Source organism: Humulus lupulus, chromosome 9 (genome assembly GCF_963169125.1).
Source record: "Humulus lupulus chromosome 9, drHumLupu1.1, whole genome shotgun sequence".
NCBI classification, from domain to species: Eukaryota; Viridiplantae; Streptophyta; class Magnoliopsida; order Rosales; family Cannabaceae; genus Humulus; species Humulus lupulus.
This window is the reverse complement of record NC_084801.1, coordinates 175699827-175714875: the sequence shown is the minus strand read 5'-3', so window position 1 is coordinate 175714875 and position 15049 is coordinate 175699827. Positions and strand designations below refer to the sequence as shown.

The window sequence follows — 15049 nt, the reverse complement described above, 5'->3', positions numbered from 1 at the left end:
TCTAGTCTTGAAATTAACACATAATTCCCAATAACCATCCTAAAACCAGAGAGGTTAACGTCTCTCCTCAAAGATCAAAAGCCGCAGAGGGGTCAAGTTGCTTGCAGAGATTCAAGTAAACAGAAAATAAGAGTCGATCCTTAGCCCCACTTCGATGAATCCCATGTAAATTGCAAAAGAACTTGAGCTGTTCAAGAGTGCAGCACCCCAAGAGTTGACCCAACAGCAAGAAGAGCCAGTTGGTATTGTCATCGTTTTCAGGATCAATGACTGGCTTGACCGAGTTCTGACGGCCACACACTGGGCAAGTGGGAAGAATAGGCTTGAGCCAATAGGGCGGAGCCCTTTCTCTCATATTGTCCTTGTTCCTTTCGATGAAGCTCCTCAACTTAGCCAACTCCGCCATCAAATCCAACTGCATCTCGTAGTCTTGGCTACAAATCTTGCACTGTACGTGGCCCTTGATCACCAATATCCCATTCGACAACATGTAGTCGTAGCTGCGCACAACGCAGGGATACAATATGGCCCAAGGATACAAAGGATGAGAATCTTGGGGCCGGGACGATGGCGATGAAGACGACCACGGCCATGATGGTGGTCGTGGTGTAGGAGGCTGGATCAGGGTAGAAGAAGGACGAGGACAGGGTGTGTCATCCTCAGAACTACTCTGTATGTACACGTTGTGCTGCTCGGCCATGGCTATGGCGGACAAGTTTGAGATATATATATATATATTTATTTATAGAGAGAGAGAGAGAGAGAGAGAGATGAGTTGACAGGAATAATAAACTTGAGAGACGAGTGTAATTATAGCGAGAGAATGGGAGACTAAAGAGAATAGGGTGTGGTCTCTAAAATTTTTGTTTTTGAATTTTTTAAACACAAAAATAGAAATATTATTTTTATTTTTATTTCTTTATTTTAAAAAAATAAAAATATGTTTGGTAAATATTTTTTGTTTTCTGTTTTAAAAAAATAATAATAAACACGTTTGATAAATTTTATTTTTATTTTTTGTTTAATAATATGAGGTGTTGATTTGAAGAAAATAAGAATAAAAAATAAAAGATAGTTTAAAAAAATTTAATTAAAATTTTAAAAAATAATAAATAAAAATAAAGTTACCAAACACATTTTATGTTTAATTATCAAATTTTAATTAATTAAATAAAAAATTAATTTTTAAAGTGTTACCAAACGCCCCGTTTGATTTACACACTTTCGAGATCGACCCACATCACGAGCTCATTATTCTGGTTAACCTTGTCCTTATCCCATGACTTCATCAAGCTCAACCATCGGAGATCAACCTTCTCGAGCTTGCAATGAATGTTCAAATTGCACTCAGATTTCGGAGAAGATTCATCCCTTCGAGCTTGATGCCTAAGCTCGAGCCTTTTTAACTGGTGCTCGGTCGCCAATGAGAACAAAATCAGGAAACATGATATTTATACAAGTGTTGAGCCCTTATTTTCCATTTTCGAGCTTACACGAGCCTACATTTCGAGACCATAAATTCTATTGTCGAAATTTTTGTGAAACAGTTTTATCCATTAAATAATGTAGTCTATGATCTAAAATATTAGCACATATATGTATTATTTTGAGAAAACTATAAATAATGTTAAAGTTTATTTTTTTTTAATATGTTTATGTCATTATTTTATATATATAATATTATTTATTTATTTAAAATTTATATGAGAATCATAAAAACTTAATAAATATATTTAATAATTTTTTTTAAATAAAACTTAACAAATATGCATTTGCACATTACTTACATCAGTACTATATATATATATATATACTAGATACAAACAACGTGCAATATGCACGTTTGCTTAATTTTATTTATAAAATTTATTAATTATTTTTATTAAATTTATATTAATGTCATATAAATTTTGAAATAAATATCTTATTTTAATTAAATAATGTATTTATTTTTGTTTAAGTTTAAGTTTGTTCTAGTTTTTGAATTTGGAAGCGACAACAAGAGATTATATATTATATGTTTAATGTAATATTAAATATTATACGTGGATTTTAAATTTAAGTTTCTTGCTAGTTTTTTTTAAAAAAAAATAATAATTTGTTGCTAATTCAGAATAAATTATATTATATGTCTGATATAATATTATTCTAATAAGTGAGTTTAAGTTTAATTAAATTTTATTTAAGTTATAAAACATATGATTTTATTATTTTTAAATAATTATCATTGTATAATATGTCAAAAATATCATATTTTAATTTGTTTAATTATTTATTATTTTAAAATAATTATTATTGTAAAATATCTTAAAAATGTCATATTTTAATTTGTTTAATTATTTATTATTTTTAAATAATTATTATTGTCAAATATCTTTAAAATATCCTATTTTAAATTTTTTTAAATATTTATTTTATTTTATTTAAGTTTAAGTATTTAAAAACTACCATTAAATATAAAAATATTTTGTTAAATATAAGAATATTCTGTTAAAATTAACATTAAAAATATAAAAACCTGTTAAAACAAAAAATTTCCGTTATCTACACACTTATTATACAGAAGAGATATGTGTATATATCACTTATACAATTTACATATGGATTTGTCTACTTTCAGTTTCGTTGGTGGTTTAAACTAACCTTTACTCATTTGGAGGTGAGTAGCAAAAGAATGAAGCAAAGTCTGAACTGATCATTTTTTTATGCATGGTTTTTCATTTTTTAGCCCCATAATCTTGTATTATTGTCTATTTATAGGTGTTGATTATTTATAAAAAAAATTTAAATTATTATGCTAGAATTCAAATTTGAGAGTAATGATTTTTTTTTTTTTTTGGTGGATTGAATTTGTTCTTCTTATTATTAATTTATAGGGTTCGCTTTTGTTAAAATACTACTGAAACAACTGCATTATGAAATTGGTTTTGCTAGTCAAAGTGAATTTTTGATTAATTATCCCTAATTACTATACTCAATATCAGTTCTTTACCAAACAATAATTAAAGGACACATAATTTTTACATGGTTTGACACCTCATAAAAACTACGTACTCCATGAGACCTAGTCTAAAAAAAATCAATCTATTAAGCATAGAGTTCAATTTTTACATATGGTATAATTACAAAACTTTCTCAATTATAAAAAAGGAAAATAGCTGTTTTGAAAAATTTATGAATTAATACCTAATCTTTTTTTTGGTAGGAAAAATATCTAATGTCCACTTCTGTTGGTATTCATCGGTACCCAGCTCATTAAATCAATTAAAAGCTCACACTGAACCCACATGTCAGCTCCTTATTAACCCATTTAAAATAGAAAAAAATTATTTAATCAATAAAAAAATTAAAATTAAAATTTATATTTATATTTTTTTTATAATATTTTTTAGAAAACTGATTATAAAAATAAATTTTATTTTTTATTGATTAAATAATTTTTTCTACTTTAAATTCATTTTTTAAATAATATTTTTCTAAAAACTTATTATAAAAATAATTTTTAATTTTTTTAATTGATTAAATAATTTTTTTCGATTTTAAATTTATTTTCTTTAATAATATTTTTCTAAAAACTGATTATAAAAATAAGTTTTATTTTTTTTTACTGATTAAATTATTTTTTAATAATATTTTTTTATTTTAAATTTAATTTAAAAAAATATTTTTAAATAGATTAATATAGAGCTGACACATGGGTCTAAGGTCAGCTTTTAAAGAACTTAATAAGCTGGATAACGACGGACACCAACTGAAGTGGACATTTGATACTTTTTCCACACAAAAAAAGATTGGATATTAATTTAGAAGTTTTTCAAAACATTAGGTATTTTTGCCACTATTTTCTCTTATAAAAATATAAATTACCATAACAAACCTGGTTCAGCCTTAGTTTTTCTCTTGTTGAGCATCTCATAACCTCACAGCTTTGGAATCCTTCCAAAGAAGAATCTGAACTCCCCTCAAATTTATCACAGATAAGTCTCTTTATCCTCAAATCAAATTCTCCATGAATTATTTCAAAGATCTTCAATCTAAAACTCTTTGATTTTCAACCTGCTGAAAAATAGAGCAAAACAAAGACAAAAATAAAATAAAGAGATGATAGAAAAAATTGTCTAAAAAATTAATTTTCATTAGAGCACAACAAACTATTTATAGAGCTAGAAAACAAAATAGACTCATCAATCCATCACGTGACTATATTGTAACTAACAGACAAAAAGTTATTAGTTAAGTAACTCACTTGCTCAAACAAACTAACCGAAACTCTGAGACATCTCTTAACACTTTTGAGATGTAACTCATGATTATAAATTTTCCAAAAAGATTTTAAGTAAAACATGAGTGTTTACACATTATTTATGAATTTTGAAATAAAAAGAAAGCAAAAGAAATTTGTCAGGGAAAAAAATATTTGGTCTCTTAATAAGTTTCTTTAATATGCATTAATATTAAAAGAATAATTTATTAATAAATTGTTTCTCCACATCTTAGAGCAGAGTAGTAAATTAAATGCAGAAGAAATTAATTGACTTTAATAATGACGTGTACCAATGAGAATAAATCCTCTAACTTTTCCTTTAGCCATTTTTGCTATAAATACTAGTTTAATTGCATGTTAGAAGTAGCTTGATTTCCATATTTTTCAATTACGTACTATTATTTTGCCACAAATTATTGAGAGAATCTGATCTGAGTTAGCTTTTGAAGAGAGTAGAACCAGTGATTGCTTGGTTTTAGAACAAAGAAGGGGGAACTGGATGGGCATGAAGAAACGAATGTGCTATCAACTTTGGACTAGTAAACAATTCTCTGACAAGCGAAATTATGAAATTCAGTTCTTTATGACTCATTTTCCCGATAATGTTCGAGGTACTTACGATTATGATGATGTAGAATGGTATAAAACAGTTTTATAAGGTATAGAGATAGATTCATATTTAATGGCCAGGAAATTGTGAAGGTTTTGACCAAGCCTGAATAACTAAATCTTAATGTTTAATCTACTTTTTTCTAAGTTAAGTAACATAGGATTGTATTGTGTTGGCCAGTATGATCAAGACTCAGAACATGTATAGTAGGAAAATATCATAATATATATTAGTTACTTTGTCAGTGACATGGATTTGTTATGTGTTTACCGTTGTTAAGTTAGGGTAATTCTACCAATTTTTTTTATATGACTATGTACACTATAATTGATCCGTTTTTGGTAAATTTAGAATAATTTAAGGCGCCAAAAATTGAATTCAAACATTTTGTTAGATACGTGTAACAAAATATTTAAACTTTTATTATGACACGGTAAATATTTAGAATTTTTTGAAAAATTAATAGAATATTTACTATATAACTATAATGTACACATTTATTATCAAATTAAATAATTTGAGATTATAACTATCATATGCCCAAAAACACAAGTGGTTGCTTTTTTGGGGACTACTGCAACCTGAATTAAGATTTGTCCAACCAATGTAACTATAACCCTTCATATATTAAAACCTAATTTGCTGTGGCAGCACTTATTTGAGCAAAATTGCTACTCCCTAATTGATAACTTATAGAATTATAATTATGTTTTCGGAAAGAAAAATATATTCTTTTAAAACAATTTTGAGACACCAAATTAAGGATTTTTTTCTTCCCTGAGTACATGTAATTGTTCTCAATTTAACATCTTATCAGAATAGAGACCAATATAAATTCCGTCACTCCCTCTTTCTCTAGAGGCTTGTATCTATTTTTTTTTTAATTGAAAGAAGAGGTTTGTATCATAATAAGTGGAACGTTAATGGAATTAAGTCAAGTAATATAAATTAGATTTTCACACGATGAGAGGAGTAACTAAAAGTGTTTATTAATTCTATGCTGAAAAGCTCTTATCATATATGGAAAATAGATTTTCACATGATGTTTATTGCAGCAAATATATATTGATTATCAATAACTAAAAAAAGATCAAACTGTAACATTACATTATTTAGTTTTCATAACAAAAGAACACATATATAAGAACTAGAATTCGGTTCGCAAGAAATCCAAGAAGACTGAAAAAGAATCAAATAAAGAAACTCTAGTCTTGAAATTAACACATAATTCCCAATAACTTACTTAAAACCAGAGAGGTTAACGTCTCTCCTCAACGATCAAAAGGCCCCTTGGGGTGAAGTTGCTTGCAGAGATTCAAGTAAGTCAGATATAAGAGTCGATCCTTAGCCCCAGTTCGATGAATCTCATTTGTCTTGCAGAACAACTTGAGTTGTTGAAGAGTGCAGCACCCCAAGAGTTGAGCCAACAGCAAGAAGAGCCAGTTGATATTGTAACCATCGCTCTGAGAATCAATGACTACTGGCTCACAGTAGTCTTGGTGACACGATGGGCAAATGGGGAGTTCGGGCTTTAACCAAGAGAGCGGGGCTCTCTCTCTCATATCCTCCTTGGTCCTCTCGACGAAGGTCCCCACCTCCAAGAACTCCTTCGTCAAATCCAACTCCATCTCGAATTCTTGCTTACAATTCTTGCACCGTATGTCACCCCTGATCGCCGTTATCCTATTTTGCAACAGGTAGCCAAATCTGCGCACCTTGCAGGGTTGCGCCATGGCCCAAGGATACAGAGGATGAGAATCTTGCGGCGGCTGAGAGCGGAGCCCAAGTGTAAGTGTGGTCATCTCAATCTCTTTTTGGATTGAGGCTAGTGTGTATTGTGGTAGGGGAGGAGGGGTATAAAGAGACCTGAGCGTAGGAGAATCAATAAGATTGAGTGTGATATTTTGAGGAGAACGAGGTGTAGTGTCATTTGCCAAACTACTCAGCGCTTCTTGTCCATTATTGTCCACAATAAGCTGTACGTCATCCATGATCGCCGCTATCCTATTTTCCATGGCGCAAGGATACAGAGGATGAGAATCTTGGGGCGATGGCCATGAGGACGACCACGACCATGATGGTGGTGGTGATGTAGGAGACTGGATTAGGGTAGAAGAAGGACTAGGACTGGGTGTGTCGGTCTCAGAACTACTCTGCATGTACACGTTGAGCTGCTTGGCCATGGCTATGGCTGACAAGTTTGAGAGAAAGAGAGAGAGGGAGAGAGATGAGTTGTTAGGAATAATAAACTTGAGAGATATGAATGTATTTATAGAGAGAGACTCAGACTGGGAGACTAAAGAGAATAATTATCTTCTCAGGGTTATTCTACATATTTTCATGTGTGTTGTGTTTATTGTATTTAACCTTTTCAAAATATTATTGTAATATATTTATTGTATGTGTATATATCACTTATACAATTTATATTTGGATTTGTATGATTTCAGTTTCATTGTTGGCTTAATTCGTTTCCTTGTAATTAAAGGTTTTGTTTTCTTTAAACCAAATTTGATTTCAAATGAATTTCATGTAAATTTTACCATTACTCTGGAGATCTTTCCTACAAATCCTAACTAACCAAACTGTTTTAACTGTCAACTAATCTCAGCAACCTATATATATATATATGTTGTTATCTTTCATTTCAGAGGGGTGAAAAAAAAGTGAGTGTAAAAGAAAGAGGAGAGAAGTTGTATTGAGAGAAAGAGAGAATACAAAAAAAGAGAATTTGAGCGTGTGTGTTGTGAGGACTCAGAGAAAAACACAACTGTTAGAAAGTGTTTGAGATTAGAACCTTAGAGAGAGAAATGTTCTTCGGAGTCCTGAAGTGCTTGTTCTCAACTGTAATTGTATTAAGAGATTGCATCGATTGATGATGATGATAGTGGATCAAACAGGATGTAGGCCAGATTGATCTGGTTCGAACCTGTATAAAATTTATGGGTGTTCTTCCTTTATTTTTCTACATTTAACTTTGATTACTAGCATTTCATTATAATTAATATGATATATTAGTTATTGCAATTATTTTATGTCATTACTGATTAAATTCTATGAATCTTGATCACAAAAACATAAGAGTTTTCCTACAAAATCAGAGCCAGGTTCTACGATCAAGAGGAGAGATCAAGATTCAAAGCTTCCGCATACAGAATTGTTCAAGAACACAATCAAGAAAATATGTCAACAATTGCAAAGTTTGAACTGGAAAAATTCGATGGCACCAATGATTTTGCCTTATGGAGAGAGAGTTTAAAAGGTATCTTAGTGCATCAAAAGGTGGCTAAAGTGCTCGGAGATCAGAAGCTTTTGGCAGAGAAGAAACCAAAAGAAATCGCTGAAATGGAGGAGATGGCTTATTACACGATCATCATGTATCTTTCCAATGGAGTAAGAAGGAAATTAACCTCTGAAAAGACTGCAAAGGGTCTTTGGGACAAGCTGGAACAATTGTTCCTGAAGCCATCCATTTCGAACAACATAAATCTTCTTGAAAGATTATATGGTTTTAGAATGAACTCTTCTATTTCTTTAGGTGAAAATATTGATAAATTTAATGAGATTATTGTTGGTTTGGCTAATATTGAACATAAGGTAGATGAAGAAATTCAAGCAATTATCTTGCTCATATCATTACCAATTGCCTATCAAGAAGTCAAAGCAGCAATAAAGTATGGCAGAGATGTGATTGCTTTGGAGGATGTTCTTGGAGCTTTAAAGTCAAAGGAGTTCGAGTTACAACTTGAAAAAGAAACCAGGAAAGATTAGGCTTACTTTGTTCAAGGAAGAAATCTAAAAACAGGCTTATCCAGAGGAAATCAATCACACCATTCAAGGTCGAAGTCAAGAGGGAAAGACTCAAGACTGTGTTATCACTGTGGGAAAACTGGACATATTAGGAGATTTTGCAACCTGTTAAGAAATCAACAAGGGTCCAGATCAAACCAGGATCAGAGAAGACCAATCTACAATCAATTTCACAATGAAAACAAACACTAGCAAGGAATAAAGTCTCATAATGATTCTGCAGCTGTGGCAGAAACCAAAGATGACTGCTCATCAGGAGGAGAACTTTTCTCAATATCTGAGAAATCAGATATCAAATAGTGGATCCTTGATTCAAGATGCACTTACCATATGTGTCCTAACTTAGATTCATTTTTTGATTATAAAGAAACTGATGGTGGTAGAGTACTAATGAGGAATGATGTTTCTTGCAGGGAAATTGGTCTAGGAAAGGTGGCAATTCGACAGTTCAATGGAGAGGTGAAAGTGCTCAACAATGTGATACACATACCCGAACTGAGAAGGAATTTGATATCCTTGGGAGCTCTTGAAGAAGAAGGATATGGCTACAAGTCTTTGAATGGGAGCCTAAAGATCACAAAAGGATCTTTACTGGTCATGAAAGGAAAGAGAGTCAATGGATTGTATGTACTAGAAGGAGAAACTGTAGCCATTGCTGAAACATCTGTTGTTAAGACTCAAGAAAGTGAGATGCATCTGTGGCACCAGCGGATGGGACATATCAGTGAGCAGGGGCTGAGAGAGCTTCACAAACAAGGAAGCATAGACAAGTTGAAGACCTGTGCATTACCTTTCTGTGAAGCATGTGTATTTGGAAAGCAACATAAGATTAAATTCACAACTGCTACACACAATACAAAGAAGGTTTTGGAGTATGTTCTTGTGGATTTGTGGGGGCCAAGTAGAGTTCCGACTCATTCTGGTAAGTTTTATTTCTTATCCATTATTGATGATTTTAGTAGATGTGTTTGGACATATTTGCTTAAGACTAAAGATGAGTGTCTAGAGAAGTTTAAAATTTGGAAAAACCAGGTAGAAAATCAAACAAATCTTAAACTTAAGACACTTAGAACTGATAATGGATTAGAATTTATAAATAATGAGTTTGATGATCTATGTAATGAGTATGGAATCACAAGGCACATAACTGTAGTTAGAACCCCACAACAGAATGGAGTGGCTGAACGCATGAATAGGACCTTATTGAATAAAGTGAGATGTTTGCCTAGGGAAGTCATATTGGGGAGAGGCTTTAGCAACTGCTAGTTATCTTATAAATAGAAGCCCAAATCGTGGTATACAACTTAAGACCCCATATGAAATGTGGTATGGCAAGCCTCCTAGTCTTAAACACTTGAGAGTTTTTGGTTGTGCAGCATATGCACACCAAACAGAGGACAAACTAGATGCTAGATCCATTAAGGAAAATTTTCTTGGATACCTTTTAGGCACAAAATAATATAGGATTTGTTTGAATCAAAATGGTAGACCTAAGGTCATAATTTCAAGAAATGTAGTGTTTAATGAATATGATTTTCCTCACTTGAAAGCCGAGAAATGTTGTGATGTTTATGGTGCAGGTGCATTGAAAAAGAATGATGACTTGACTGAGTTTGAGATAAAACTGAAAGGATATGAACCAGAAAATGAGCAAAGCAACGCACCAGGTGAAGATTATACTGAAGATCAATCAGACCAGTCAACAGACTTGACAGGATATCAGCTAGCAAGGGATCGTGTGAGAAGAGAAATTCACCCACCTGCAAGATATGATGAGGCAGACCTAATAGCCTATGCTTTGGCTATAGTTCAAACATGTGACATACCAGAACCATTAAGCATAGAAGAAGCTACTTCAGGAAAATACAAGAAGGAGTGGAATCAAGGTATAAAAGAAGAGATGGACTCTCTGAACAAAAATGACACATGGGAATTGGTGGAAAAACCAGATAACAAGAAGGTGATAGCTTGCAAGTGGATTTTTAAAGTAAAGGAAGGAGTAACACATGAAGAACCAGTGAGATTTAAGGCCAGGTTAGTGGCTAAAGGCTTTACTCAGGTGGAAGAAATTGATTACACTGATGTGTTCTCACCTGTAGTAAAGTATAAAACCATAAGATTGATGTTATCTATGGATACTCAACAAGATTTAGATGTAAAAACAACATTTCTAAATGGTTATTTGTAAGAAGAGGTCTACATGCATCAACCACCTGGATTTCAGGTGGAACAAGGGGAAAGGGGCTTGTATGCAAACTGAAAAGATCCTTGTATGGCCTTAAACAATCTCCACGGCAATGGAACAAGAGATTCAACAATTATGTCCAAGAAATTGGTTTCACAAGATCAAATTTTGACCACTGCTTGTACTATAAGCATCTTGAGGAATCAACAAGAGTATATTTACTGCTGTATGTAGATGATATGCTCATCATGGGAAAAGACAAAACAGTGATATAGGGAATCAAATACAAGCTTAAAGAGGAATTTGAAATGAAAGAGCTCGGGCATGTTAAAAAGATACTTGTGATAGAAGTGACAAGGAACAGAAAAGATGGGATTCTGAATCTTAAACAAGCAAGTTATATTCAGAGGGTACTTCAGAGATTCAACATGAAGGATTCAAAGAGTGTTTCAGTACCTCTAGGAGGACAATTTGCACTTTCAAAAGATCAAAGTCCAAAGACAATCGAGGAGACAAAGGAAATGGAAAAAGTCCCTTATGCTATGGCTCTAGGGTGTTTAATGTACATCATGGTCAGCACTAGACCAGACATAGCACATGCTCTAAGCATTCTTAGCAGGTTTATGTCCAACCCCGGATTAGAGCATTGGAATGCTCTTAAGTAGCTACTTAGATATCTAAAGGGAACTACTGAGATAGGACTGAGATACAAACAGATGGATCAGAAAGTTACACTTGAAGGTTTTGTAGATGCAGACTATGCAGCAAGTAAGGATACAAGGAGGTCAACTACTTCATATGTATTCACAACAAATGTAGATTGCACATGTTGGAAGTCCCAACTACAGTCAGTGGTGTCACTATCAACAATTGAAACTGAGTTCATGGCCACCACCGAAGCATTCAAAGAGGCAATATGGTTACAAGGAATCTTAAAGGAGCTGAAACTTCTCAAAGGCAAAGCTACTGTGTACTCAGATAGTCAATCATCGATTCATCTATGCAAGAATCCGGTTTACCATGAGAAAACCAAGCACATCGATATTAGACTATTCTGGATTAGAGAGAAGATTGAAGAAGAAGTAGTTGAGCTGGAAAAGGTGAAGACAGAAGAAAATCTTGCTGACATTGGTACTAAAGTGTTATCTGTAGGCAAATTCAGGCATTGCTTGGATTTGCTTAACCTTAGTAACTAAGCAAGGATTTCATGGTCCACTGTTGGAGTCAAAGGCAACTTTGCTAAAGCTAGGATTTGAAGAAAAGAGGTAGAATTTGTGGAGATCTTTCCTACAAATCCTTACTAACCCAACTGTTTTAACTGTCAACTAATCTCGGCAACCTATATATATGTTGTTATCTTTCATTTCAAAGGGGTGAAAAAAAAGTGAGTGTGAAAGAAAGAGGAGAGAAGTTGTATTGAGAGAAAGAGAGAATACAAAGAAAGAGAATTTGAGCGTGTGTGTTGTGAGGACTCATAGAAAAACACAACTGTTAGAAAGTGTTTGAGATTAGAACCTTAGAGAGAGAAAGGTTCTTGGGAGTCCTGCTCTTCCTTGTCCACGGCCACTTCCACGTCCGTTTCCTTGGTCATGTCCTCTTCTTCTTTGATCTCTATTATTGCTGAAATTTTCTTCCTTCAAGTTGAGTTGTAGTAATTGGTCCACAATCTCATTTTACTTATTTTTCCTCTTTTGTTTCTCCTCATAGGCTTGTAAAGAACACATGAGTTGCTCAGCAGTCATAGTACCTAAATCTTTATTTTCTTCAAAGCTTGTAGCAATGTATTCAAATGTTGGAGTTACAGTGCGAAGAATTTTCTCTATAACCTTCACTTCACGAATGTCTTCACAATTTCTTCTTAATTGATTGACAATTGCCAATACTCTAGCAAAATAATTAGAAATTGATTCAGATTCTTCCATGAACAAAAGTTCAAACTAACCTCTAAGAGTTTGAAGATGGATATTTTTAACTTGCTCCACTCCTTTGTTGCAAGTTTGAAGCTTCTCTGAGACCACATAGTTTCCGAACTCACCAATTCCGACGTTGTCACATTTACTGCTTAGTGAGACTATCTTTGACATTTTCATTAAAGTTGATCATGATGAACTGGCTTATTTTGAGCTTGCACCTTACGAGCCTAACTTTCGAGATCAAAAACTTCTATTCTTGAAATTTGGGTGTAACATAACATAAACAGGAGTTCATAGTAACTTCAGGATTAAGATCTATTTGTATATGATCATCAGTTGATATATTTAATTAATACTTCGAAACAATATTTAACTAAGTATTAATAAATATCTCTGGTCCAATTCTATATATTCTCTAATATATAAAGTATCTCCACTAAAGTGTCCTACTACACTAGTAATTCGGATCTAGATCACATGTATTCATAATACTAGTGGACCGTACTTGTAGTAATTAATCTAAAGATTCCATAACTTTATTTTACTGCGAACTGTAGAGGCTGAAATCTACAATGATCGGAAAGGATGGATCGCGGGCACTGACAACCTGTAGAACAAAGGAAGAAAGACCGTAAAAGCCTTGGGACACCAGGGTGATGCCAGCCGAAGGGACTCCGACAGTCAAGTCAGTAAGCAATTCAAATATAGAATAAAGAAAATGTAAAGAAAGTAACAACTAGTGAATAAATCCACCGTAAAGTGGTGGTGAAGGATGATCTAAGTGATCAGTCTGACAATATTCGAGAGAGATTGAGTTTTTGAATAAAGAATCATCCCCCTCTTTCAGGTCCAGAAACTTGCTTTTATAGAGTTTTCAATAGTCTGTTGCTTAGCCACTGAGGAGTGAGCGTGAGAAGCGATCTTCCTCCTGAAAAGGAGGAAGACCTATTCTCTTGGGATAGTTATAGATTGACCCAACTCCCTTGCCCACGTTTTATAGTCGTTTTGCCGCTATAAAGCTTTTTGGGCTTACAGAGTAGTGAAAGTCCAACACTACTCTTGATGAGTGGGCTAAGGTTTGTTTGGGGCAAAGACTGGGCCTGGTTGTTCAGAGTAGTTTCTTATGGACTTATCTTGATGGTCTCTTTAGTGTTCAATGGGCTATAGTTTCTGATTGGGACGATAGCATAATTGATTTGGGCCTGGTGCAATTTTTGGCCACTACACAAACTATTCAAGTTCATTTATCTCAAACACAATCCTCCCGTACCAATACGTGGTTGAGATCACATATATGAACTTAGGAATTTTATGATATTTACTTAATATTATCATATAATAATATAGCCCATAAAATATAATGCGTAAAAAATTCAATTTATTTATTAAAACAATGTCTACTACATATGCTTTCAGGGCACAATTCCCAATATTGTTGCCGTAGAAGCTACGACATGGGCATAGCTAGGTGCTCAAGATATCGAGTTGTTCACATAGATTGGTCATAGGCCTGCCTGTGCCTTCAGGCTCCCAGGTACCTGTAATTGTGATCCGTTTGCCGAAACTAATGGGTCTTTCTGTGGAAACCTTCATGAACAATCACGTTTTTTGATGGTTTTTTCGCTTCTCACAACTGCTCTTTCCACAACTCCGCATCTTGGCTATGCACATTTCCTGCCTTGAGTTGATAGAAAGGTGCTTAGACTGTTAAGGATGCTCCCCAGGCCCCTTTGCATACCCAAGAATGTCGGTCTAATCAATGTTGGTGCAACCAGAGGGCTATGGATTTTGCTTTCATGGATGTTAACTAAGGACCAACATGCTCAAGAACTGACCCCAAGGACTGGACGACCGGAGGGAGCTTGCTTATAGAAAGAAGATAGGTCGGTCAAATTGAGCAAATAAGTCAAGGAACGAAGTTGCTTTTCTAATAGCCCTGTTGAATAGGAGGGGGAAGGCTTTTTGAAAAAGTTTTTTTTTTCTTGTAAATGCGCAAGCGATAGAAAGGATAGTCCCTCGTGTGTGTGCGCACTTCCTACATTCACTCCCGGAAATTGAAACAGGAAAACTAGAATTGCAATAAAGTTACCCTTTTCTTTTTGGAAAGACTTAGGCTCAATCGCAGCTTAACAGGCTCGCTCACTGCATCCTTCCTCTTGAAAGAGTTCTTTCGAAGCCCCTTTATTTATAACTAAAGCTAGAGTAAGGGATTGTCCACCTCACCGCCTGCCTATGCCTATGTCTCAAGTAAATAAATAATTTAATAG

The 15049-nt window shown here is 33.6% G+C and overlaps 2 protein-coding genes across 2 annotated transcripts; both read right to left on the bottom strand.

The window, feature by feature from the left end:
• Positions 1 to 67: 67 nt before the first annotated feature.
• On the bottom strand, positions 68 to 700 carry LOC133800341 (uncharacterized). Its single transcript, XM_062238299.1, has one exon. It carries the CDS (start codon positions 698 to 700, stop codon positions 68 to 70), a length of 633 nt encoding a protein of 210 aa, XP_062094283.1.
• Positions 701 to 6145: 5445 nt separating this feature from the next.
• On the bottom strand, positions 6146 to 7057 carry LOC133800340 (uncharacterized). The gene has a single exon (XM_062238298.1). It carries the CDS (start codon positions 7055 to 7057, stop codon positions 6146 to 6148), a length of 912 nt encoding a protein of 303 aa, XP_062094282.1.
• Between the last annotated feature and the right edge of the window lie 7992 nt (positions 7058 to 15049).

Bases quoted from the DNA above. Each gene is read 5' to 3' on its own strand.
- LOC133800341 (XM_062238299.1), bottom strand. From the start codon at position 700: ATGGCCGAGCAGCACAACGTGTACATACAGAGTAGTTCTGAGGATGAC.
- LOC133800340 (XM_062238298.1), bottom strand. From the start codon at position 7,057: ATGGCCAAGCAGCTCAACGTGTACATGCAGAGTAGTTCTGAGACCGAC.